Here is a 26,412-nt window from a genome sequence, read left to right on the forward strand (position 1 = left end):
CTCATCGTGTTACCACACGGATCACTAATACATTGTCATCCGGGTACTCGTTCACTCTGACTCAGGCTGACAGGTCTGACGTCCTTGTTCAGAGAACACCAAAGAGAAAAGAACAGAGAACCAATTCAGGAATACAAAGGTCTTCTCAATCTTCTGACTTTAGCAGAATGGGTTCTACCACCAAGTTCCCCTCCTGTTGACCTAGGGGGCTATGTCATTTTTACCTATCTTTAAATTAGGAGACACAGGAAGATTTAAACTCCAGGGAGTAAAAAAATACAAACAACAACAATAACAACAATAACAACAAACCCCCAAAACCCTTCTGGACTATGCTACCACATCCCAAACCATGGCCTAAAAGCAGGGCTCCACTCTGACAAGAGGGTATGTGGCTGAATGCCTGGAGTTTGGGGTCAGAAAAGTCCAGATGAGGGATATAAAGTGAAAATGTGAATAAAGCTCTATGGCCTCTGCCATGAACTAGGCAGAAGACAAACAGTCATTACCATCAACTTAAAGCCAAACCACCAGAGGCTTAGGCTAGGGGCCGCCCAGCATATATGCCTCAACCCCAGTGCCATTGGTAGCCTCTGGAAGGAGAAGCCCCTTGGGAGGTTCATGGAATTTTACTAACAGAGACTGCTAAAGAGCCTGTTTTAATACCAATGAACATGTAGAGTCTAAATTCCCTAATTCAATTTTTTTTTTTTTTTAAGAAAGTAAGCACATATGAATGGTGGGGAGGGGGTGAGGTGAGGGAAGGAGAAACTCTTCAGCAGACTCCATGCCCATCAAGAAGCCAGAGGCAGGGCTCGATCTCAAGACCCTGTGATCATGACCTGAGTTGAAATTAAGAGTCCAATGCCTAACTGACTGAGCTGCCCAGGCCCCTCAGTCTAATTCAGTTTCTTGGTGACCTTTCTCTATATTCTTATTATTGTGTCTATTTTACATAGATGGTGTTTCCCAGCCACAGCTGTACATTACAAACATCTGAGGAGCTTTTAAAAACTGATGCCCTACCCCCACCCCAAACCAATTCATTAGAAGTTCTGGGTGTGGGATCCATCATATTAAAAAAAAAAAAAAAATCTTCCCAGATGATTCTAGTAGTGTAGTTCAGGATGAGAATCAGTCTTGGAACATGCAGTTTTCGAAGTCTCTTGAGTCAAATCAGGGAGATGTTGCAACACAGGCAGTTTTTACATCCCAGGCTTTCAAAACGAAAGGACGCATTGATGCAATTCTACACACAGATCTCCCAGAGGCCAGGCTTGTGCTCCGTGTTAGGGATTCAAAGGTAGCAAAGCAGATATGGATCGTGCCCCCAAGGTGTCACTTATACCAATTTCATTAAGCAAAGAGGGATAAGACGTATAATGTGCATTAAGGTTGAGTCATGCAATGACAGGGCACTGCAGAATTTTATAATGGGATTTTACTATAACAAAATCAACACCATCACCGGTTGGTATTTTCACGCTTCCTCTGGGCTGGCATTGAGCTAGGTAGGCACTTCCGGTGTCTGAGCGCCCTGAAGCTTCACAATAACCATAGAGATGGATAATCTTATTATTTCCTCTCATTCAATCCACAAAAGTTTGCATGCCTCCAATGGCCAAGCACCGTTTAGGTACCTGGACAATAACAAAACAGACCCCAGGCCTCGGGGAGTGTTCTGTGAGTGGGGGTGGGGAGGAAAGAAACAACTGATGTAAACCAAAAGTCAGTCGTAGAGTGTGTCACACAGAATTTGATAAATGCTGGAAAGAAAAGGCAGAGCAGGTGAGGTGTTCTGTGGGTGTCTGGCAAGCTTCGTTGAGAAAGGGAGACATGAGCACAGACTTGCAGGGAGGGAGTTAATTCTTCCACTCCATTTCAAGACTCACCCAAGGATATCTACGCGGCTAAGCTGGGATGCAAACCCAGACATGTTAGAAATGAGCGTCTGTGCTCTTAACTTGCCTACTGCCTGGCAGAAGTTTCACAATGTATAATATACTAACTGATCTGCTTTTCCCAGACCCTTCAGCAAATTTCCTAAGCCCAGTGTCTTTTATGTAGTAGGTACTTAACATATGTTGGAGTTAATCATTTAAATTATTAATTAGTTTGATTAGTATGCTATGACTTAAAGTATTTGTGTGTTTACTGGGTCCTGCCGACTCCCTAAGTAGAAGAAAATTTCTAGAAAATTCAGTGGAGATGGGGTGCCGCAGACAAAACATGCATGCGTTTTTGGATGCCCTGTTCATGTTTTGTGGGAGAAAAACGATGTCACTGCTCTGTAAGGGAAAATAGGTCTCTACTCTGAGCCAGGAGGATGGACTGGGATAGAATATTAAATAAATGTAAGACTCCCCTAGAACAAGGGTGCATCTAGGTAGAAGACTTCATGGCATGATAGCACACAGAAATGGATGAAGTTGAGTCAAGGATTAGAGGTTAAGTTCTCTTAGGTGGCATTCATTTGAGAGAAAGTCATAGTATTCCTAAGTGATGGGGATCTTTTGAGTAGGAACTTACCTATTGAAGTGGTAGATATCCTGTATGTTTCCAAAGAGGGCCGATCTTTCTTCTGTCCCCAGGGGAAGTTTTGTTTGGTCCCTGATGCAGTCTAGGTAATCCTGAGAAATCAATGAGAAGGATATCTTAAACACTCCTATCGTTCCCCAAGTCATCGTTTGCTATGCAAGATGAATCTCTCAGAACAGTTTCAAGTAATTATGATACTAATGTGCTCATTAATTTTACTATGGAATACAGAATGTCACTTTTATTAATGCTGACAATGCCCACCTATCTATAGAATGGAGCAAGTTTGAGCAAGAAGTATGGTGTTCCGTTAGGCTATATACCCCCCAAATGTATTAGAGTTTCCCTAGATGGGTAACATAATGACCATTGTTTCTCATAATGTCAAATTTTTGGCATAACAACATCATCTTCTGTTTCCTTGACTGATTTGTTTGATAAAAAGATACTCAAATTCATTTAGTGGAAAGCCAGAAATATAGACCTTAAAATTTCTCATCACAAGAAAAAGAATGTGTAGCTGTGTGTGATAATGGCCATGAACTACACTGTGGTGCTCATTTTACATTTATACACCAGAATCAAGTCATTATATGTTGGATACCTTCAACTAATACAATGTTCTGTGGGAATTATATCACAATAAACTGGGGAAAGAAAGTGTTTAAATGTAACCTTGAAATCAGGAAGCTATTGGTTGTTAAAATGCAGAATCAAATTCTTCCTCAAACACCACTTTATAGAAAAAAAAATTTTATTTTAAAAAGCACATAATTCATTTATGCTCTTTAGTAGGCTATGTTAACGAGCCTTGGAAAACTCTGAAATGGTTTTCTGTCTTTTAACACAGCAACAGCTCCCAAGAAGAGCTAATGCAGGCTCAGAGCCACAGTGGGTTAAATGTCTGAGGCTTGGAAGCTTCAAGCTGCTGAGAGAAAGCTGTTTTCCACCCTGGGTGTGAGAGTTCTTAACAGAGTGCTCCCCCTTCCCCAGCAATGCTTGAAAAAATAACTCGGCAGGAGGCAGGAAAACAATAAGAAAAAAGTGAAAACAGCTGAAATAACGTAAAATAAAAAATAAATACAATTCCCTGCTCTGGGCTGTGCAGTGTGCTATGGCCTCCGACCAAACGTCACACAGTATTGTGCAGCCTGGGGAGGAACAGATCCTGTGGAAATCCCAGGCTGCAGCCGCAGTCCAGGGTGACAAGAGCAGATAGGTGCAACCAGCTGGGGGGAGCCTGAAACTAAAGAACCATCAGATAATTCTTCCTTCTCCCCCTCAGTAAGCCCCAGTCGCTCTCTCACACTATGCTGCTCAAAGGAAGAACAGGCTTTACCGTCACCATTCTCAGGAGCACGTTTCACAGAAAGAGAGAGTGAGTGAGCATATGTACACAAGCAGGGGGAGCGGCAGGCAGAGGGAGAAGCAGGCCCGATGCAGGACTTGATCTCAAGACCCCGGGATCATGACCTGAGCTGGAGGCAGATGCTTAAGCGACTGAGCCACCCAGGTATCCCCCCTTTTTTCTCCACTAACAAGCTCTGTGGGAACATCTTTTCTTCTTAAGACAGTGTCATCTCAATAGGAAGTTAAATTCATCAGGTTTAAGGGGGACCGGTACCCCAAACCCACAACAGCAAGGCAGAGCCTCCTTACTTTTATAAATGGAACAATCAGAAGGAGCTTAAGTTATCTGCAGAGGATATAGAGTTAATGCCTAAATAAAAAATGCTTGAGAAAATTAGAAGTGAAATGAATGCCTTTTGAGCAACATGTAAACCTAACCTACACTTCCTCGAAAACATAACTGCAGTCATTGATATTTACATAAAATTACACATAATACAAAAAGATGGGCTGGTATTTAATTTGCACTGAAGGCTTATATTTGATAGCTGTTTATACTTTGATCAACTTTTTAAAAAAAGATTTTACTTATTTATTCAACAGAGAGAGATCACAAGGAGGCAGAGAGGCAGGCAGAGAGAGGGGGAAGCAGGCATCCCGCTGAGCAGAGAGCCTGATGTGGAGCTGGATCCCAGAACCCTGAGATCATGACCTGAGCTGAAGGCAGAGGCTTAACCCACTGAACCACCCAGGCACCCCCTTTGATCAGCATTCTTTTTTTTTAATGTGGGGAGGTTTTTTTTTGTTTGTTTGTTTTTAAGATTTTATTTATTTATTTGACAGAGATTACAAGTAGGCAGAGAGAGAGAATGGAGGAAGCAGGCTTCCTGCTGAGCAGAGAGCCTGATGCGGGGCTCCATCCTAGGACCCTGGGATCATGACCGGAGCCGAAGGCAGAGGCTTTAACCCACTGAGCCACCCAGGCACCCCCTTTGACCAACATTTTAAAAGGACATGTCATATGTAAAATTAAGGCAGTGACACAGAAGGATCGAGATGGGTGTGAACCTAAACAGAAGCTATGAATAGGAATGAGCCACACCAGATAGCAGGCTAAAGGGCAGGACGGAGATGACGTAGGCATGCCACATTCACCTCGGTGGCTGCCATGGGGTTTAAATGAGAAACTGAACCACCCCTTTTCTCGTTTCAAGTGAAGAGCTTGCTCATTTGCAGAAACCTGATACTAAATTCTTCATGTGAGGGAAAGACCGGGTTAAGGGGCTTGAGGAATTTCAGCTGGGGTTAAAGACAAAGAACCGTGGCCCACTTCCAACAAATAATGGCCTCTCTCCAAATGAAAGAGTTTCAAAACCCCCCAGCCCGTGGTAGGGAAACTAGAATTTAAAAGCTGCTCGTTTTCTGAAATTGTTGAGAAAACAGATCATGAGGAGTCCAGACTTTTGTAGGCCACTCTAGAAAACAGATCAAAGTCCTACGGCCACAACTTGTTCCCCCAACTGATCATAATTAAGTCTTTTAAATATGATACTTTAACCCTAAACCAGTTACTGAGGGCTACTGTAGCGTGCACGACATTAGCAGCTGTAATCATTTCCAGCCAAAATGAGAGGTTCGAAGATCAGTGATAATGACAGTTGAGTCTGTGCTCAAATAACAGAGTAAAGACACCCATGAAATTTATTAGAGCCTGTCACACTGCTTATTAATTTTATTGGCTTGATGTCAGCATCTGTGGCTACCCTACAGTTAACAATGAAGGATCAATTTAAAAGTTTTGCATTGAAAACAATTATTCTCCACGAAGATCAAAGAATTCACGTGCCTGGGAGAGGGATGAGGCGGGGAGAGACGCACAGGAAAGAGGTTTCTACTGGTGGACAAAAATACCTATTATGCCATTTTAAATTCTCCCTATTTATCTTCTAATCTCTTTCTGTCCTTAGGATCTCCTTAAGATTGCAAGATTTGTGGGTGGGTGTCCTCCACACATTAACTTTTTTCATTGCCGGTAATGTCTGTTATTGAAAACATCCAAGTAAAGACTAACTCGGTGCCATTTCAAGTGTGGCAAATGGAAAAGGAGCCAATATGCAAAGTGTCAAGGAATTCAGGGCAGAAATTGAGAGTAAGCGCGTGGAAACTTACAGCCTTTTCACAGAATGAGATCCGCTGACTCTACTGATCAATTTGGGCTTGCATTTTGCACGCCTGATTTCTTCTATTTCCTTTTCCTAGCAATTCACTTTTTATTGTATTTTCCAAATGTGTCAGTGTGTGGCTGGCTGACAGAGAACGCACGCACGCGCGCGCGCGCACACACACACACACACACACACACACACACACATTTCCCTGTCCCTCAGCCACAGAAAGAAGCGCTGGTCTAGGCAGAAATGCTGGAGAAATGGACAGAACTCAAATTCACATTTAAACTCAAATTCAATGTTCCTGAGAGTTTGCCTTATTTCTCTGAGATGCCTAAAGAATTAAATTAATGTCCTGCCTCCTTTTCCCTTCTTCCTCTAAAATAACATTTAAGACGTTTTTAAATTATAACCTGTTTGACATAATGAAGATAAACCACAAGAGGGAAAGAAATACTGATTTAGAACTATAAGTTTCTTCATACTTCACATCCCTTTGACTCTTTCCCGCGCCCCCCTTTCTCGTCGAGAGTCCACGGTGGAGACAAAAAGATTCCATTCCTAAATCTTCGTGCGGACATGTCAAAGTTCGACCCTACTGGGTTTATAGTTTATTCTTTTTGGTTGGTTTTTCTCTTTTTAGCACTTCCAAATTCCAAGCCCTTGGATATAACTCCTATCTGAGACTTCTTTTTTTTTTTTTTTGAAAAGTTTTTATTTTGAAGGAAGAATTTTTTTTCTTGTTTCTCCAACTCCTCCACCTTTTCTAGAATGTAGTCATCTGTTTATCCCCAAACCTGCCCTCCAAATGCCATGTATTAGGCTAGGACGCCACTGACACCACAATAACTTAGATTTGTCTATCAATTCACAGTTTAAAAGCCTTCATGTTCATTCATACAAAACCTCTTTCCCCACCCCCCTCTTTTTTGAGGACACAAGAATGTGTGCCAAGTTCTGTTTTACAAGATAGGAATTAAAAAAAAAATGAATAAAACATGATCCCTCCCCCCTAAGGAGCTCCCTGTGTAGTTGAAAGACAAGTGTAAACAAGTAAGTACAATACAGTGTTTAGGCCACTTGGCTGATAAATATTCAGCACTGGGAGAAAAATGAGGGTGGGGGGGCAGAGAAAGAAGCGGTTGATTCCTGGGCTGGGAGAGGCTTTCTAGGAGGTGCGCGTGGAACTGAGCCTTGGAGGGGAAGCAGCAGTCTGGATGGAGGGCAAGGGAGGAGACGACATCCAGGAAGTAGAAAAGTGCAGACAGAGGCACAGGGTTGGGTATGTGGGCTGTGGGCAGGACCCTTAAAGGTGCAGAGCTGGGCTGGGGGAGTCCGCCCCAGGTGCATGCGCACTTGGGCCCTGGAGGTAGGCTGCAGGCACCGTGAGGACAGGGCTGATGGAGGGGGACGGTCCATACTCTGTTGGTGGTGGCAACCACTGAAGGTGGTGAAGAAAACAGAACAGAAGCTGTAGAACGGGGGTATGGGGGGGGTGTGGGGCAGAAAGGTTGGGGGGAGCAGTAAGACCAGCACAGCAGGTTGGGTAAACCCAGATCAAGCTCTTCAGGGTCCTCCAGAGAGGCAGGAAGGAGAGAAAGGATGCAGTCAAGGGTGGGAGACACAGACAGAGTCACAGGGTGAGGGACATTGTTGGCTTTCAGGATGGAGAGGCCAATGGCTGGCTGCCCCAAGATGGGGCACTTTGGCATGAAGGCTATTTTGAGTTAAAAAGGAATCAGAACCTGGGGTGCCTGGGTGGCTCAGTCGGTCAAGCATCTGCCTTTGGCTCAGGTGCTAACCTCAGGGTCCTAAGGATTGAGACCCACGTCCGTCCAGGCTGCCTGCTCAGCGAGGAGTCTACCTGCCCTCCCCCCCACCTCAACCCAGCCCCTATGCTCTCTCTCACTCTCTCAAATAAATAAAATCTTTTTTTTTTTTTTTTTTTTAAAGCAATCAAACCCCAGCAGTTTCAGGAAAAAGTCTTTACCCCACTCCCTCAAATGCCTAAAAGGAACTTAGAGAGAGGACCCACTCCAGAAAGAGCTATGGCCATAGATAGCTCCATTATGATAGGAACTAGGTATGGTAGACAGGGAGGGACTTAAGCAAGGCCACTTTGAGCAAAGTCCTCTCCTCGTCCCATTGTTTCTTTTCTGAGTGGCCCAGCAAATATTTGTTTACCAAACATTCCCTTTTTTTCTTCTTCCTGTAAATTGGATTCCTTTCCTCTGAAGCCCCAGACCCTTGCCCCCTTAGTTAGTTCAGGTTGACTTATAGACCGCGTTGTGCCTGTCTTTGGAATTTCTGTGTCAGTCTGTACATACGCTAATAAATCTGATTTCCTCCTATTAATCTGTTGCATGTCAATTTGATTCTTCGTCTGGCTGGAAGGACCTTGAAGGGGACAGGAATGCTTGCTCTCCGACAAGGAGAAGGGAGTCTATGCCTTCCTCTCTCTCGCCTTCCACGCTGAGCAGGAGCAGCGCTGTTCTCCTCAGCCCCAGGAAGACCTTTTCTTATCCTCGCTGGCGGTGCGTGAATTAAAAGGCAGTAAGAGGGGCGCCTGGGTGGCTCAGTGGGTTAAGCCGCTGCCTTCGGCTCAGGTCATGATCTCAGGGTCCTAGGATCGAGTCCCGCATCGGACTCTCTGCTCAGCAGGGAGCCTGCTTCCCTCTTTCTCTCTCTGCCTGCCTCTCCGTCTACTTGTGATTTCTCTCTGTCAAATAAATAAATAAAATCTAAAAAAAAAAATTAATAAAAATAAAAGGCAGTAAGACCAGCCCCTCATCTCCCCATCCATTTGGCATCAGCATGGAGAGAGCTGGAATGTTCCCTCCAGGGAGAGGACCCACCAGCTCTCCTCCTTCCTCCTGACTTCCCTTGTCAGGGAGCTCGTGAGGTAAAACTAACCCAGGGCTGCACCTGGTAGCCGGGCCTGCAGAGGCCTTGGCGGGGCGGTTCTAGGCCTTGTTGGCTGGCTGGTACGCCGGTACAGAGATGCCTCACGCCCAGATAAAACACGCGAAAGCACCTGGAAGGATCTGTGGTAAAAAGGAATCAAGGCAAATATATTTTGGCCTCACTCACAGCGACAGGAGGACTTCTTGCGACTCCATCCGGCTCATTTGGTTCCTCTTAGGGTCAAAGCTCTGAGAAGAAATACGGGTTTTATTCTCCAACCACTGTGGACACAAATAGTGCCCACGGGCATATCATGATGAGTATGATGGGTTCCGAATCACCGGCCTACCCCTGCCCCACTCCTGTACTTCCTCTCCCCCTTCCTGAGAGACCTGAGAGGCAGGTGGCGGCGTGGGCGCAAAGATGGCCTCGGCTTTCAGGTGTGTGAAGACAGAGGTAACTGTAGGACAGCTCTGAGGAGAGGAGTGTCTTGCACAGAAATCTGGGAAGAAAACCGGCAGTCTGCCTGGAAAACTCTATGGGGAACTACAGTGTGTGGTGCTGCAGTCAGCCTTTGGTTTCGGAGACAGTGACAGAAAAGGGGAGACCAGAATGTTCTCCTGTGCTTCTTCCAGGCCCAGGGCCACACCAGGCAGCTAACCACACAAAAGCAGCTTTGACGTAGCTCAGTGTCTGCAAATTGTAAGCTGGGTGAGGGTCAGCAGACCAGGGCACCCCTGGGAAGTCTCCTCTGGCCTTGAGGGCACCACAGGGCCCTTGCAAAGGAAACGAGAAGAGTTAAGTGTTGAGTGCCAGGCCAGGGGCGGCGCGGGGTGCCGGGGCTCACGCAGACGAGACCGCAGCCGAGTGGGAGCGGCAGTGAGGGGTTTCAGTGGGGTCCCGAGCTCGCGGAGGGCGGAGCCTGGCGAGCCCCCACAGTCTTAGGGAACCTGAGTGAGGATAATTGAGTCCTGAGTGCAGGAACCAGACAGAACTGCAAACTGAGTTGGAAGTGGGGGAAAGGAATATCCGTTCTGAGACGTTGGGCTACCCAGGAAGAAGCGTAACTGGAAGAGATGTAGAGCCAAGGAGGATTGCCTGATGGATCTGTTCCCCCCACGCTGACACCGCCACCCCACGCTTGCACGCGTCCACCCGCCCACGCATGCACCCCACATGTGCGTCCATGCACCGTGAACAGGACGGGGGTGGGTGGAGAGAAGGAGAAGGTACAGGGAAGAAGAAGGTAGAAGGTAAGGGGAGGAAGCCTAGAATGACAAGCAAAGGATTTCTGGTAGGGTGAGGACTGGAGCCAGGTCAGGGGACAAGGTAAGAGGCGGAGGAGAGGAAGAGAAACCCATCTCCTGGGGGGTCCGGGCTGGGAACACGGTCTCTCTGAGTGGGGGACGGAGTGGCCCAAATGACATGGCTCAGCTTCATTTTTTGCCATAGAAAAACAAAATTCTAAGGAGTCAGAGCCTAGGAAGTAAAACGTTCCCTGTCCCGCCTCAAGGACCTTCCTGTTCTGCCCAGAAGTCACTTTCCAGCAGTAACTGCGGTTAATGATGTGGTATGCGGGTTATCGGCTCTGCTCTGGTGCATAATTACATCTGTCAGAAAGCAGATTGAGGGGCGCCTGGGTGGCTCAGTCCTTAAGCATCTGCCTTCGACTTAGGTCATGATCCCAGGGTCCTGGGATGCAGCTGGGCATGGGGCTCCCTGCTCGGCAGGAAGCCTGCTTCTCCCTCTCCTACTTCTGCGTTTGTGTTCTCTGGCTCGCTGTGTTTCTCTCTGTCAGATAAATAAATAAAATCTTAAAGAAAGAAAAAAATGAGATCTATGCTTGATTCACAACTTTGTTTTTTCTACTTAATGTATATAAATGCACATGATTCCTAGATGTCAAAAGAATTCTCATTCTTTATAGTGGCCGCATTGTGTTCCATCCAATAGCTTATTGTAATGTACTTAACGGAGACTTTGGGGGGGCCCATCCTATGTGTGGGTTTCCGTATTAAGCAGGTGCATCTGGAAACAGGTAAGATGTGATCCCTGTGCTCCAGAAGAACGCCATGCATACGTCATGTGACAATGTGAGGGTTATAGGAATTATTTACAAGTGCTGCTATAATGAAGGAAATCCTTCATCTTCCTTCCAAAGAAGCCACTAATCAGGGTTTCTGGTAAAATCTCCCTCTGTAGCCTGCAGATAAAGTATCAGAAGTCTAATCTTCCAGTTGATCTCTTTTCTCTTATTTCTCTGACCACATCCACGGGGAGGAAGGTACAGCCAAACAAAGGGGAGCTGGGGGTCTCTGGCCACTTCATCAAGCTGGAAACAAAGCTCTTATTGTGGGCACAGTGTTTTCCCTGAGTCTATATAACGGAGCCCGCACACAGTGGAGAATGGCCCCGAAAATGCAATATATCACCATCAAGGCAAACTCTTTCTGCCAAGTTTGTTGGGGGTGGGGATGGGGTGGGGGGAGGGGATAGAAACGAGAATGGAGAGGAGAAGTGGGGAAGAGAAGGGGGAAGTAAAAGGGGAGTAGAAAATAAAAGAGGGGAAAGGAGACAGGGAGAGCAGGAGAGGAAGACCACAGGCGCTAGGGAGATGGGGGAGGGGGAGCGGAGGGGGGAGAGTTCAAAGCAGCTTCTGTTCCTGGTGCCATATCAGTTCTCATTCAGTTTTCCTAACTGATGGTATAGAAGCTGATCTTAACTGGCGATATATGAAAGTCAGAATTAATGGCTCTGGGATATTTGAGTAAAAGAATCATAAAAAAACCCCAAAAAACAAAAAAACAAAAAACTGGAAGCTTTCAGCCTCATTTACCCAGCATAATACTTTCAACACATAAGACATCAGTAAAAAATGTCAGGAATGGCCTTTCTTGCTAAGCTGTGACAAATGATACAGCCTGTTCTGTCCCCTCCATTGTTTGGCATCTCCCTCCTGAGATAGGGGAGCTAGGAGGTTCAAGAGAACAGGGGGAGGGAACTGGGCTGGTCTTCCCAGAACAAGAAACTTAGTGGGGGCAGACAGGAATTCTGTTAAAAACAGCAATGTGGAGTAGAAAGAGAAATAGATCTTTGCTTAAAGACAACTGGGTATATTTGTTTGGTTTTTCCCCAAAGACCTTAAGCAGAAAATACACATGAACTGGCAGTCTACGGGAATCGAATGATTGAAGAAACTGGATGAACATTAACATGTTAGAGTTCTTCAAGAAACTGCACGCCCATTTTTTTCCTGTGCTTCTGACAACCATTACGAAAATCAACGGTCTTTATTTACTTCATGTTGACATCCAGAGGAAGAATTTGATGTATATAAGTGTATATAAATCTAAAAATGTCATACAAATTTAAAAAGTCTGGTGCAAATATAATGCTACAATTAATTAATCTCTTATTGTACCTAGTTAGAAAAGTTCTCACAAGAGTCCCTTCTGCAACAAAAACATGGCCAGAAACTTAATTTTCAATTGGCTTTGTTAAATATTTATTTTTAAAAACCGTGTTTAGAGTTTTCAAATCACATTGGCAGCATTCTCATATGTAAAATCTCTTCTTAAAAGAGGGGAGGTGGACACGTGCCCGTGAAGGAGTCTTTCTCACACTGAGATAGCTTTCCATACTTATTTGAAACCCACCATTGCTTTCGGTTTTGCTGTACTATTTAATCCCATCATCATTTTTTTTTTTAAATTTCTTTATTTGACAGAGAGAGAGATCTCAAGTAGGTAGAGAGGCAGGCGGGAGGTGGGGGGGAAGCAGGCTCCCCGCTGAGCAGAGAGCTTGATGTGGGGCTTGATCCGGATCATGACCTGAGTGAAGGCAGAGGCTTTAACTCACTGAGCCACCCAGGTGCCCCTCCCATCATCATTTCTAACAACCAAAAAAGAGTAAAGCATTTCTGGGATAACCCACGTGCTTACTGAGTATGTATTCATGGAATGTACGTTGAACATCTTCAGAATGGGCAACCAAAGAATTTGCCAGAACCATCTGGAATGAAGCGCACCAGCAACATCCCAGCGGGTGCCAGTGAGACAGGAAAGTGAACGAAGTTTATTGCACAATTCCTCGAGAAGGAGCTCTTCCCCACCCCCATCACCCTACTTTTCTCCAACTCTCTCTTTTTGGGTCTTCCTCCTCACCGGGCTAATTTCATACAGCATCATTTTTTACTGCTAAATTTTACTCTCTGGGTCCCAAGCCAGGGAAGGAAGCAGACAGAGACAATTAGATGTGTCTATAATCCATAAGAAGGAAAACAGCAAAGAGATGTGATGTCTTGGCAAAGCTTTAAGTACCTGAAAATGAGAACTGATTCATCTCAATTATAATCACGGTACTGCTGGTATAATTTGAAACATGGTAATTAAGGAAAATTAAATAAAGCCCAAAGGATTTTGTATATGGGAAAGAAAATAAAATAAAAGATCAGTAAAATAAATTTACGTTATTAGAGCATCTGAAGTTTAACGCCTCTTCACTGCTAATTACTATTACGAGTTGTATTACCTTTATATTTATCGCTAGGTACTGAGCTCACCGCCTTATATGTATTATCTCATTTAATCTTCACTACAGCCTAGGGGGTAGGTCCCATTATTAGTTCCATTTTACTGGAAGTTTGGAAAATTTCAACTGTTTCCCAAGGTCACAATGAGAATGAGTGACTGAGTTCCGTTCAAACTGGGACCAGCTGATGAGAGCCTTGGCAAGGACCCCTGCACTATTGCTCCCCAGGCTTTAGTCCTTAATGCAGTATCTTTACACCACAAGAGATGTTTGCTGTTGACTTCATCTGGGGACTCAATGTGATTTTTATTAGGTTTGAAGTAGGAGCCTTCCAAAGACAACCACTCTCCAGGATCCAGACCGTATGTGCATCACTATCCGTCCATTGACACGCCAAGCCTATCTCCTTCGCATGTTCATCAACACGTATCCCTGGGCATGATTCTCTGGCAGCCAAGCACAACAGCTTTCAACCAACTGGCCTCTGACTTCCACCGTTGCCGCACACTATCCTGTCCCATTCAGGTCACAAGGTCTCCTCCTTCCCTCTCCTTTGAAACGTCCCCCTCCCCCTTGCCAGTCATCCCACAGGCCCGTCACTGCATTCCTCTTTAGAGGCATGACTCGGGGTAGCTCTCCCCAGAGGAACACATGCCTTTCCAAACCGGTCATGCGCAGACCTCACCCACGGATGCTCCCAGATCTCCCAGTACCACGCTACTTTTTAAGTCTCTTAAACTCTACGTGATGGAGAGCCTGGAAAGTGGAGCATTTAAAAGCGATAGATTTTGGCAATCGCTAGAACATGAAGAGCCATCAGAAATGAAGAGAGAACTAGCAGCTCTGCCAGCGTGGGCTTTGCCACAGGACGAGGCCAACGGATGGGAGTGGATTGTGGGTACATAGGACATGTGCAGGACACCCGGAGGAAAGCAAGCTCCCTCACAGGTGCACACAGTGATTGTGGCAGGTGTTCTAGGGCTGCACCTGGGGACGTATCTCAAGGAGGGGGACTTCTGGCATGCTACTCTGCCAGACAGTCAGCCTGGATCATCATCATGGGGTTCTGACTTCCTTCCCCAAGATCTGCACATCCCCTCAGCACGCTGATGGCTGCAAAGCCTTCACGCAACATCAAAATATGGGTGCTTCGGGCAGCAAAAACATTTCCTCTTCACAAATCAAATCACCGCCCACACCTCACTCAGAATTCTAGAGGACCAGAAATTATGAAATAAGGACATCGAATAATGGTCCGTGAAAACAGAGAGCCAGTTTTGCCAAGGACACATTACTGGTTACTGCACGTGTAACCTGATCACATATTGGACGTAATTAACTATATGATTTATTGATGAGTTGGAATACTTTCTACCCTCTTTTTTTTTTTTTTTAAGATTTTATTTATTTATTTGACAGACAGAAATCACAAGTAGGTAGAGAAGCAGGCAGAGTAAGAGAGGGAAGCAGGCTCCCCGCTGAGCAGAGAGCCCGACATGGGGCTCGATCCTGGGACCCTGAGATCATGACCTGAGCCAAAGGCAGATGCTTAACCCACTGAGCCACCCAGGTGCCCCTTTTCTACCCTCTTCTACTGGAATGGGAACTATAATATAGGTAATGTTCATAGTAGCGGATCTGTACACAGTACGTGCTGAAGGAGGGTGCACTCGAGGGAGAGGAAACAAGACCAAAGCCCAATCCCATTGGTGCAAATTTACTTGGAACTCTAACCCTGAAGCCGGGTTTCCACCAGGCCAAAAGGCTGGAGCCCCACTGCCTGAGCAGTATTAAGTCGTGAGCTCAAAAAGCTGGAAGACATTAGCTCAACTTCCCATCGACTAAGTCACACAGTTTGATAATGACCCTCAAGGTCAAGCTATTCTATCGGGAACGGCAACGCATGGAGCCTGTGTATGTTAAAATAAAGAGCTGAACAGGGACTGATCTCTCTATAGGCAGTTCTTCAACGCGGACGAATGTGATTAGGCTTTGGCGGCATTAGGTAATCCAAGGGCTAAATATGGAAATGCATAGGCTAAACTGTTCCATTCATTGTACCAAAAACAGTGAGGAGCCCTAAGGACGCATCTTATTGGTTTTCTGGCGACACTGTGGTTGATCTCATCATGGTAGAATCTTAACCAGAAGCTCTGCATGGACACGGAAAGAGCCCGTGCTTGGAGATTTGCAGCAGAACAGAGGGTAGAATGGGGGTGCAGGTGGCCAGCATGATGGGCGCTCCCCAGAAAACTGATGTGCTCAGAGTGCTGGGCCCCCGGAATGGGGTAAATCCAGTGGTCTCCTTCTGTCCTCCTAGGGGCCCCATCTCTATTGCTGCCCACAGGGGCAACTATGGGATTTGGGGAAGACGAATTTTTCTCCTGTCCCAAATCTCAGGCACCATGTCCACGGCCATCTTGGTACTTAGAAGTAAGAAGTTGGGAGGGAGACTGACCTCCTAGGATGAAATTTCCTTAAGTGAACTGTCAAGACGTGGTGTGGAATGAATTTCTACAGCGGCCCTTTGCAATCTGAACAGAAGTGGACCACGTGCTTTCTCTTGTAATAGATGCAGTTTCCATCAGCTGCAAAGCTGCTCTCCCAAGACAGAAGATTTAGAGGAGGACAGAGCATGACATTAGCAAAAGGGGCAGCTGATTCCTCAAGAAGACCTCTGCTGGGGGGGAGGGGAGGGGGTGTGTGTCCAGATGCTAAGCATGGTGGAAAGTGCCTGGACAACAAGGGCGGGCAGCAGGGGGCCAGGAGCAGCCCCTCCGATAGTTTATTGGCTTTGCTGAGACCCCACTGCCTCAACCTCTGAGTAGGGATAACGCGACATCTGTACCTTGTCTTCATTCTGTGAGCTAAATGCCCAGACCCATCCAAAGAGCTCTGCCAGCTCTAAAGCCCAGCACAGTGTGCCCGCTTCCTCCTCAGGAGTGCAGGGAAGGAGCCAGATTAGAACCCCTTTTGGTTCAAAAGCAAATTAACTCTATCTGTACAGATAGACTTATAATAATTATATGTTATATATATTATATATAATACATTTATAATAAATATATACATTATAATGGAATGATAATAAAAGTTTCTACCCCCTTTCATCTGCCATAAGAAGGGTGATGTCCTTACTATTGACCATCGCTTTGGGGACATGGTCTGAAGATAGTTAGAGGAGACACATGCCTACAACGTCTCCAGGACACCCAGAAGTTTCCCAGACCCTGGCCCTCTCACTTGCTCTGTCCACCCAGACAATAAATCCTGCCTTTCCTACCTGACTTGAAGCGCCCCCACCCCCGCCAATCCCTGCTTTGGCCTTGGTTTGCTCCCACCATACCCACTATGTACGCATCCTCACTCATCTCTCTGTGGGGCTTTGAGTCCTCCAACTTTCTGGAATGAAGCCAAATTTGATGTTCTGTTTCCTGCAAACACTGCATTAATGACTTCCCAGAGTCTTCAGCACGGAGGGACGTCCTCCAAGGCCTGCACCCCTGTCTACCTTTCCAGACTCAACTTTTGCAACTTTCTGGTTCCCGTCCTGCTCTGACCCCCAACCCATAGGTACTCACTCCTGGTACTTCCGGAGAATGTCCCCTGTCTTTACACATTCTGTTTTTACTGCCAAGACGGCCTCTCCTACTGGCACATCCAGGCTAAGATTCTTCCCAGGAATCCTTCTGGATCCTTCCCACCCCTTGAGGGTCAGGTGCAACTGGGAGCGTTTGCATTTATAATTCCATGAGAAGGGAGGCCAGAGTCAGCAACACACACAGCTCTGCAGGAATGCCTTTGTAGCTCCAGCTTACCCTCAAAACTGATGCCCACAATCTGCAGGTGTTACCCTTAGCTTTCCCAGCTCCGAGGGTCTGCAGAACGAGGGCAGTCAGTTCCTGCCTCGGAGTCTGTCTGTTAACTTCCAAAAGCCCAGCCAGGAAGGAAAGGGTTAAGGAGTCAAGGCTGCTCTTAAACTCCCTAAGGCTGAAGTTGTATTGAATTGTAACCCAAGCCCGCATTCCTCTCCAGCTCCCTCCACTCCCTTTGTTGTCCCCCAGACTGCGATTTTTACCACCAACCTCTTGAAGATGCATTTCATTTTCAACTGGCTTCCCACCCACTTAGCACAAGAAAAGAAAACGCTCCCCTAATCCAAAATAGATTAACTCCCACCCTTTGCTCTACCTACATTTGCATTTGGAACGCCACTTCAGAGGTCGCAAAGGGACCCCTGGGTTGCATGATTTATCCCCGGCTTTCTGGAAAACTGGAGGAAAGCTGTGTCTTTTCAGCAGATCTGTGTTTGCTGGCTGCAGCGCTGGCCCCCTCTGCCGAGGCCCCTCCAGGCTCATCTCCCACTTGAAGCTTCTGAAAGGTTAACAGCATAACTTGAAGCCCCATTAGGAAATTGAAGGAACTCTTGTGACATTTCTCTTTGAGCCAAAGAGAAAAAAAGGTTTATTTCAGGAGAAAATATTTTAAAGTGCGGTTTCAAGGAATGGTTTGTTCTGCCTCCTCCCAAGACAGACACACACACACACACACACACACACACACACACCACACACCATAATGTCCTTTAGGCAGCTTGCAGAGAAAATTGAGCAGTAATCAATATGCTTTTGATTTTGCCATTTGCAACCACAGATGTAGGCTACAGCCTTTCTCCTTCCGGGGCCTGCGTTAGGGTAGAAGGGTGTCAGTGATTCCAACACGAGATTCATTATGGCTTCTTTCCTATTAGTTTAACAAAATGAAAGAATCTTAACATTTAGAGCAAGCGTTCCATTTCCCTTGGGGGGGGACAGAGGCTTACGACTTCTCATCACACCTTTATTATTTGCTTAATACTTCCCCTTGCAGAGCAAGGCTGATTCTCACTTTTCAGGAAGCGTCATCTCACTTTTGTTAATGGATCGGTTGTTGTAGGAGAATCTTTTCTAGGTGTGAAAAGTTCATTGTAGCTAACGAAATTCGGATTCCCGCTACAGCATGGCGAACCTCAGTAGCATTAGGCTGAGTGAAATAAGTGAGACACAGAAGGACACAAATTGTTGGATTTGGGCAAATTCATAGTCAGAAACAGACCGGAGGTTGCCAACGACTGGGGGAAGTGGAACACTGGAAGTCATCATTTAATGGGTACGGAATTCTGTTTGGAATGCTAGGAGAGTTCTAGAAAGGAGTGGTGGTGATGACTGCCAACATTGTGAATGTGCTTAGTTCCATGGAACTGTACACTTAAAAATGGTTAAAATGGTACATTTGATGCAATGTGAATTTTTACTAGAGCAGAAGAGGCTGAAAAAGTCAATTACTGTAATTAGAAAATCACTTTGTTTATGAAGGCCGGGCAGCAGATGGTAGATTTTAGATGCTCTCCCAAACACAAGGAAAGTTTCCTCTTGCTTTTCTGGAACATTGGTAAGGACTTCGATTATGCTCTAAGCCCTAATTCCCAAGTGAAATTCACCAGGGGGACCAAGGTGAGTTCTAGATGGCCTTACATTAGTTGATCTACTAAGGAGTTCCTTCCTCTGGCTCCTTCATGCTGTCAGCATTCCCCACCCCCCCCACCCCCCACCCCCGCCCCTTGCTGTGGGTGAGGAAACCAAATAATTAAGCTTATTTTAAACATGTAGGGTAAGCAGGCTCTTAGTGAGAGCTGGGGGCTTCTCCTGGGGTAAAGACATAGGAGTTACTGTTTGGTGTTTGAAATAATCTATTTGGGCTGCTCAAAGGACTTGCTTATTTCCTGGTTACATTCTTGAGGGCTGAGGCCGGAGGAGAGGAGATCTCCAGTCATCTTCAGATTTCAGCTTTTTGAATTCGACTCATTTATAGAGGATGAAGCTGAGGTCAGAGTGATGGGTGGCCCATAGGCACACAGCTCTGGGACCAGGGCGCAGGCCAACCCTCTGTCCCTTAAATCAATCTCGGCTTGACCTAGCTCAAATCAAGATTCTGAAAATAATTTCCTTCCGTTGTTGTGACCCTTTCTACTGGAGATGAATTCCAACCACATGTAGGTGCTCCAGGTAAACTCCAAACTATGATGAGACAGAACCTATCCTTTCTTGAACAGCACAGTTAAAACAATTTTCAGAAATAATAACATACATTAACAAACACCACTGATGATACTTTAAAACCTACCAGAAATTCCTGGCCTTTGCAAATAATGCCAATTATATTTCTAATCCTATAATAGCAACTCTCATTTGAGGGCTTACTGTGTGCCTAGCATCGTGCTTAGCACTTTGCGGGGCGGGGGAAGCCTTATATATTTTCATAATGATCCTATTATTTCCATTTTAAGGTGAAAATGTAGAGACGTAGGTAAGTCCAGTAACTCGTCCAAGATGACACAGGAAAATGGCAGAGTTAGGATGTGGGTTCAAGTCTCACAGATTTTAGCTTTCCCTCATTTGTTGTATTTTGCAGGGGGTGGGGGCGGTAATTTATGGTGTCTTTAAATGTCGGTTGTTTGCTTTATAACAATGGGAAAGAAAGAATTCCCTTTAGGACTGTAGACCGCAGCATCAATTCCTTTTTGGAATCTGGAGAGCTTCAGAAAGACAGACGTCGCCCCCAGAGAAGTGGATCTCACTAGCCCACGGGGTGGCTTGGGACAAGACAGGTAACTGCCCCCAAGGGGGTCCTCAGGGCAGCCTCTGCTTTAGAAAAACCCCGATATTTTAGCCGCTCTTCATAACCAGATTGCTGAAGTGATAGCTTTTAATTGCTCAAATAATAGCCCCTTTGAACCTGTTTATGAGGTTTCCTATCCTTGGTACAAATCTAGCCGATGACCTCTTAATTGCGCGTTCCTCATAAAGACTCTTCTTTCCACTTTACTTTTTCCTATTTTTGAAGTAGGAGTTTTCTTCTAGTGGCTCTTCTTAATAAAACTGGCTTTTGAGGAGTCTCGCTAAGTTTGAATAATACGTAAATTTGTACATTGAATCAGTAGTCTTCTTTATCTTATACTTAAAAAAAAAAAATTAGGATGCAAACTTCAATCCTGATTTTACTTCAGAACAGGAGTTGGCCAAAAAGGATCCCAGAGTACCAGCCGGACGATTAGCATCAGGGGACCAGCCCAGACATGCTCTTGGGGCTGCAGGAGACCTTCCAAAGCTCCCCGCCACCTGCTCGGGGGGGAAAATGGGCCGTTTCACCCCTTGCATTAGACTTGTCCCAAGAAGTTGCTAAGGAGGGGACTCTAACTGTTGCCACTTGTGCCTCAGCTCTGTGGTGGCTAGACACGGAAGAGGCTGGCTCCTTTCTTCACACGTGCCCATGTTGATTTTATGCCCATCAGTGGCCAAGATATAGAAAACTGGGGAGTTTCCTATCCTCAAGCAACAGGTCTCTAGGAAATGTCATTAACAAGCACGTGTGAGAACTCTCCTTCGCTGGTCTGCAAGGGGACACTCGCTAAATTTTATGTTTTCCAGTTGTTTCTAACTGAAATGGCCAGGAGACAGGACCTGGGTACGGTTGTGGCGCTGCCCATACTTAGCCTCAGGGTCTCGGTTTGAGTGGCTATCAGCTGTGGGGCGCTTGGGCATTTTATGGGCTTTACCTCATTTAATCCTCACTCGTCCTAAGAAGTATCCAGTCTCTCTTTCTTTTCAAGATGCAGAAACTGTGGGCTTACAGAAGTTTAGTAAGTGCTTAAGATCAAAGGTAGTGACAGCTAGGATTTGCATCTCCCTGGGGAAATCACTTGGTTCTCCAAATCTCTATTTCCTCACCCATAAAAATGACTGGGTAGAACGAGCTCATTCCTTCAGCAGCTAGTTAGGGAGGGTCCATGGAGGGTCAGATACAGTGCTGGGAGGAGAGGAAAAGAAAGGGAGCAAAACATCCCAACACACCCCACCTCTTGCAGAATCGGCGGTCAGTTAGAGCGCCAATTTCCTGGTTCTGTGATTTGCTGTGATTGCACTTAATATAAATCCTACACAACCAAAAACAGTCTAAGTGTCCATCAACAGATGAATGGATAAAGAAAATGTGGTCTAGACAGACACCGAATATTATGTAACCTTAGGTCCTTTATTCTTAACTAGGAATAAAATTCTGCTGCAGACTGTATAGTATGGATAGACCAAGAAGACATGAGCTAAATGAGATAAGGCAATCACAAAGGGACAGATGCTGTATGACTCCACTTACATGGGGTACCTAGAGTAGTCTAATTCAGAGGTAGAAAATGGAATGGCGTTTGTGGAGGCTGAGGGAGGATGGGATGGGGAGTTACTGTTCAATGGGTACACAGTCTGGGTTGACAGAGAAGTTCTAGACAAGGATCGTAGAGATGCTTACACAGCCATGTAAAGGTACCCAGTGCCACTGAACTGTCCACTTGAAATGGTAAATTTTAGGTATATCTTTTGATAAATTTTGATAAATGATAAATTTTATATATATCTTACCACAATTTAAAAAAGAGATAAAAAAAAATTCTAAGCAAGCTACTATACAGAGCAACCCTACACCCCTTAAGCGGCACAGTAATCTTGGTAGACAAAGGAGAAACCAAAGACGTGAATGATGGGAAAACAGTGAACTACTACGCTGTGCTGGGCTGACAAGTCGTGCATCGGCCCGAGCTACCTTTTCCTCTTCTAGGTGTTAAAGAGCAGGGTTGTACTTGGCTTTATGCTTATCATATAATCTGGGTAAATCCATCTATGTGATGAGTCTCACAAGGTGCAAACATCTCTGGGAGATATTTCTGGCCATGGGAAACTTCTTCCAACTGAAGGTTGGTTTGTTTAGAGCATAATTTCCTGAATTCTGTAATTTTCTACCCACTCAGTCTAATTGAATATTCAAGATGGCACACATCCAAAAGGCAGCATGATTCTAACCCAACTGAACAGGACCTGTTTTAGCAAATCTTCAATAGAATTTTGCCCATGGGCGGTCTTTGAAATATATGAGCAGTTCTTTTAGGAGACCAGTAATAATGGCTACTCAATCACTTGAGTTAATTCAAGTTTCTGAAATGCCTTTTTATTAAAAATCAAAATGTTGCCTCAAAAGAAAAGCCTAATAGAACGGGAAGGACCTTTTTGATTGCTGGTATTTCTAGAAGTGCTTGATCATGTGAAAAAAATGAATGTACTCAGGTCTGTGTAAAGGATAATTTCTGTTTTCTTCCCCCCACCCCCAACTGCATGATGAGGCTATACTTTCCTTTAATATGTTGTCTAACTGAATGGGCAAGCGTAGGTAGAAAATCGCATTCCAATTTTAACATCAGAAACACACTAACATTTACCCCTTAGATTTAAGGTGTACGAAGAGTTTCATAGACCAAGAAAATGTTATCGTCTGTGTAAGAACATTCGGCCAAATTGTGCACATCCTTTCAGTAAAAGTTCCTACAACTATTTGTGTTTATAAATAATCATATTTGTTGGTTTGAGATTACGGTAAACAAGAAATCCACTGGTTCGTTTCCAGAAATATGAATGCACTGTCCAACTGCTAAGTGAATTTGAAATTCTTCCAAACCATTTTTTCTTAGAAGGTGGAACTGAAAAGGTCCTTAAGGATATTTGTCATAGTCTTTATTAGTCTCATTAAAGACAAATGGAAGGCCATGGTTTTTGACAGCAGGAATACTGTTCTTCAATCTTACACTCTGAGCAAAGATCGGGGGAGGTTGGTGGGGAGACTTACTTGACCTAGTAAATCAGAGTGAGGTCATAGTACTTCAAAGAATAAGTACAGTCAGTTCTGCTATAACGTTTGTTTTGAAAATATGAATTTGTTCCCAACGTGATTAAGACAAAGGAAAATATATATATATATTTTAGATTTTCTTTGTTGGAGAGAGAGAATGCTGAGGCAGGGGGAGCAGCAGGCAGAGGGAGAAGCAGGCTCCCCTTCTGAGCAAAGAGCCTGACGTAGGACTCCATCCCAGGACCCTGGGATCATGAGCTGAGGGCAGATGCTTAACGGACTGAACCACCCAGGCATCCAGCAAAGGAACAATTTGCACTTAATTCAAATTTCCTAACTTTGCCTTTGCTTATGCAGGATTTCATCCAAGAGAAACACTAGGTGAATGCAAAAAATGCCCCCAGTTCCAGGGCACCGCACAAGAATACAAAAACGCTCACACTCAACCCAAACCAGCCTCCAAGTGAACTCAGTCCACCTGTGCCGGCTTCGTGTGCCACGCCCCTCCACGTCAGGTAACCTCACTTCAAAGTAACTCCTAAATGGCAACCCTCTGGATGGTTTCCTCTCTCTCTAATTCTCTTTGCTCTTAGTCTACCTTGTATTTTCCCTAGTCTCTGTTTTTTTCCCCTCTACTGCTCTTTTTTCTCACTCTTTCCCACTCATTCCCTCTCATACTTGTCCTCTCTTACAGAGGGGGGTGGGTGTGGCAACCAGGGGGCTTCCACTAGCAACTTCAAGGTCAACTGTCATGTCTACATACAAGATACGTATTTCTTAACCATTTCACAGGTCTAAAACAGTCTCCCTCTTCCCCTCAGAGTCCTATCTTTTTTAATGTATCACAGATGATGTTTTTGAATGTTCTCGAAACTCATTTTTCCTACCTTGTTCCCCACCCCCACATGATTTTGCATAGGGAAGGATTTTTAGGAACACACATGTCACATGTCACCTTATAGCGGAACCACCTGTAGGCACTTTCACACGTATATAGCTCTTCCCTCTCTCGGGTCTTTGATATTTGATATAGGCATTAAAACAATCCCCATCTATAATCTGTTCTCAAATTATAAACTCTGGTAACCCAGTAAAAATACACTACAAAACCTGACTCAAGGAACTCAAGGGTGACCTTTCCATTATCTGAGGTTCAGCATTTCTCAGGAAGACAAGGAGGACCATGGCTGCACCCATAATTATAATAACAATTGGTGATCATTACGCAATTGCTAAAGAGTAATTTGAAAACCTTACCCCAGGTGAAGGTTAACAATATAAACAGACCACCGTTTGTCAATGCTAAATTTATTTTCTCTAAGGGCACCTCCAGGAAGATGCAAATTGACTTCAACTTCTTACAGAAAAGCATCCAGAATAACGTCAGTTGGTTTGGGGTGTACGAAGCTAAGGATGTATAAAAAACAATTCTCACGGTTTGGTCTTTCAGGGCTTGTTTTTTGGTCAAATACCCACAATTCTCATTTTGGCTTCTCAGAATGACTAAGAAATGCGCTCTAAAGAAGGACAGGGCCATAAAAAGGAGAGCATTCAGTTTTCGTATAAACTTTATCAGTCTGGCCATAAACTTGCAGATGGACCCCAAGCATCCTTCTGTTACGGTTAATGGCTTCAGTCCGTCATCCTCTTCAACTGCCTTCTGCTAGCAGGATAAGCATCAACCCTGCTTTGGAACCATCGCTAGAGCCAGCAGCCCTGTTTTTAAACTGGAATCCTACCTACGGTGTTCAATAATTCCGCAGAGCCCCATGGGCTGATTATGGGAATGAGTAGAATGATGGGAGAAAGGATAAAGGAAAAGCGGGTGATGAAGATACATGAGAAGGAAGAGAGGAGCAAAGAAGACACATTGGTCTGAGTCTGTTCCAAGACCGAAATGGAGGAGTCATTGAAAACGTTCTGTAACATCACTCGGCAGAGGGAGTCGTCATCATCACCAACATCGTTCTTGCTTTCTTCCTTGTTCATTTTTATTTTTAGTGATGGTCCGCGGGGTGTGGGGGGTAACCACAGAGTGTAGTTTCACAACGAGAATGTTTTCGTTCTATACAATGTGTTGTTGAGATTGCCAGTTGTTCCCCAAATCTTCCCGCCTTCTTTGGGCGCACAGCTAGACTCCATCTGTAGCTCGTCATGGCCAGCCGAGAAGAGTCTCACTTGGGGAAGAGGCCAGGGGGGTGAGCCCGTCCTGTGCCCGTCTTAGAAACCTCTCCCATGCATGTCTCCCTGTCTCCTTGTGCTTCTAGCTAAACAAGATGGGGTAGGCTACAGCAATCCTGAAGATGACAGAGCCTTGTCAGCTGGGGTCCTTGAATGAGTGCATGTAGGAACGCCACTCCCACCAAGCTGCACACCCACGCATGACCGTTCCAGAAGAAAGAAATATACTTCTGTTCTATTAAGCCACTACATTGGGGAGTTTCTCTTTGTGACTGTGGCTTAGCCTATCCTTACAGACATGGAAGATATGTTCCAAATCTGTAGAGAAGAGGTTCTCAGCCAGAGGGCATTCTGTCCCTCAGAGGATGTTTGGCAACATCTCGAGACACTTTTAGTTGCTAGAAAAGGAGACACCCTTGGTGGGTAGAGGCCAGGTTTGCTGGGAAGCACCCTACAATGCTCATGACTGTCCCCCACACCAAGAATCATCCAATCCAAAATATCTGTGGTGCTCCTGTTGCAAAACTCCGCTCCAGAGAGAGTGAGTAGAGGGCAAAAACTTTGAACCTTTTGCTAGATTCTAAGAGAAGGTTTACAATAATAGTGTAGACTACTGGTAAAAGGAAAGGGCTCTGGAAAGAGACTCAAGTTTCAGTTCCAGTTTTACCACTATGTGGCCTTGGACAGCTTACTTAACTTTTTGTACACTCAATATTCTTGTGCTAAAATAGGAAATTTATAATAATATCCATATGAGTGGGCCGTGAGTGAGGATGGGGCTCAAGCCGGCGCCTAATATATGTATGGTAAGCCCGCAAATATTAATTGCTTTTAATGTTTACTTCTTAATATTTTTGTTGTTATCAAGGTGCATATTTAGGAAATTTAGAAGTGTCTGGTACATAGTGTTTTCACAGCTGTTGGGAACCAGTGAGACAGTAGAAACGGTCACAAAGTCCAAGGCTGTCTCATCGATGTCGTCACTGTCTACATGTGCTCAGGAGAATCTGAACAATATAGGTATATTAAATAA

At 45.0% G+C, this 26,412-nt stretch overlaps 1 protein-coding gene across 5 annotated transcripts in view; it reads right to left on the reverse strand.

Moving 5' to 3' along the window:
• PLEKHG1 (pleckstrin homology and RhoGEF domain containing G1) overlaps positions 1–26,412 on the reverse strand; it is a 216,726-nt gene that overhangs the window by 53,044 nt on the left and 137,270 nt on the right. For all 5 annotated transcript variants that reach the window (XM_082730110.1, XM_082730109.1, XM_082730107.1 and 2 more), the window contains one exon: positions 2,530–2,630. In XM_082730110.1, coding sequence (XP_082586236.1) covers positions 2,530–2,630 — 101 coding nt within the window. The remainder of the gene's footprint in view (positions 1–2,529; positions 2,631–26,412) is intronic.

Source organism: Mustela nivalis (genome assembly GCF_964662115.1).
Source record: "Mustela nivalis genome assembly, chromosome: 5".
Taxonomy (NCBI): domain Eukaryota; kingdom Metazoa; phylum Chordata; class Mammalia; order Carnivora; family Mustelidae; genus Mustela; species Mustela nivalis.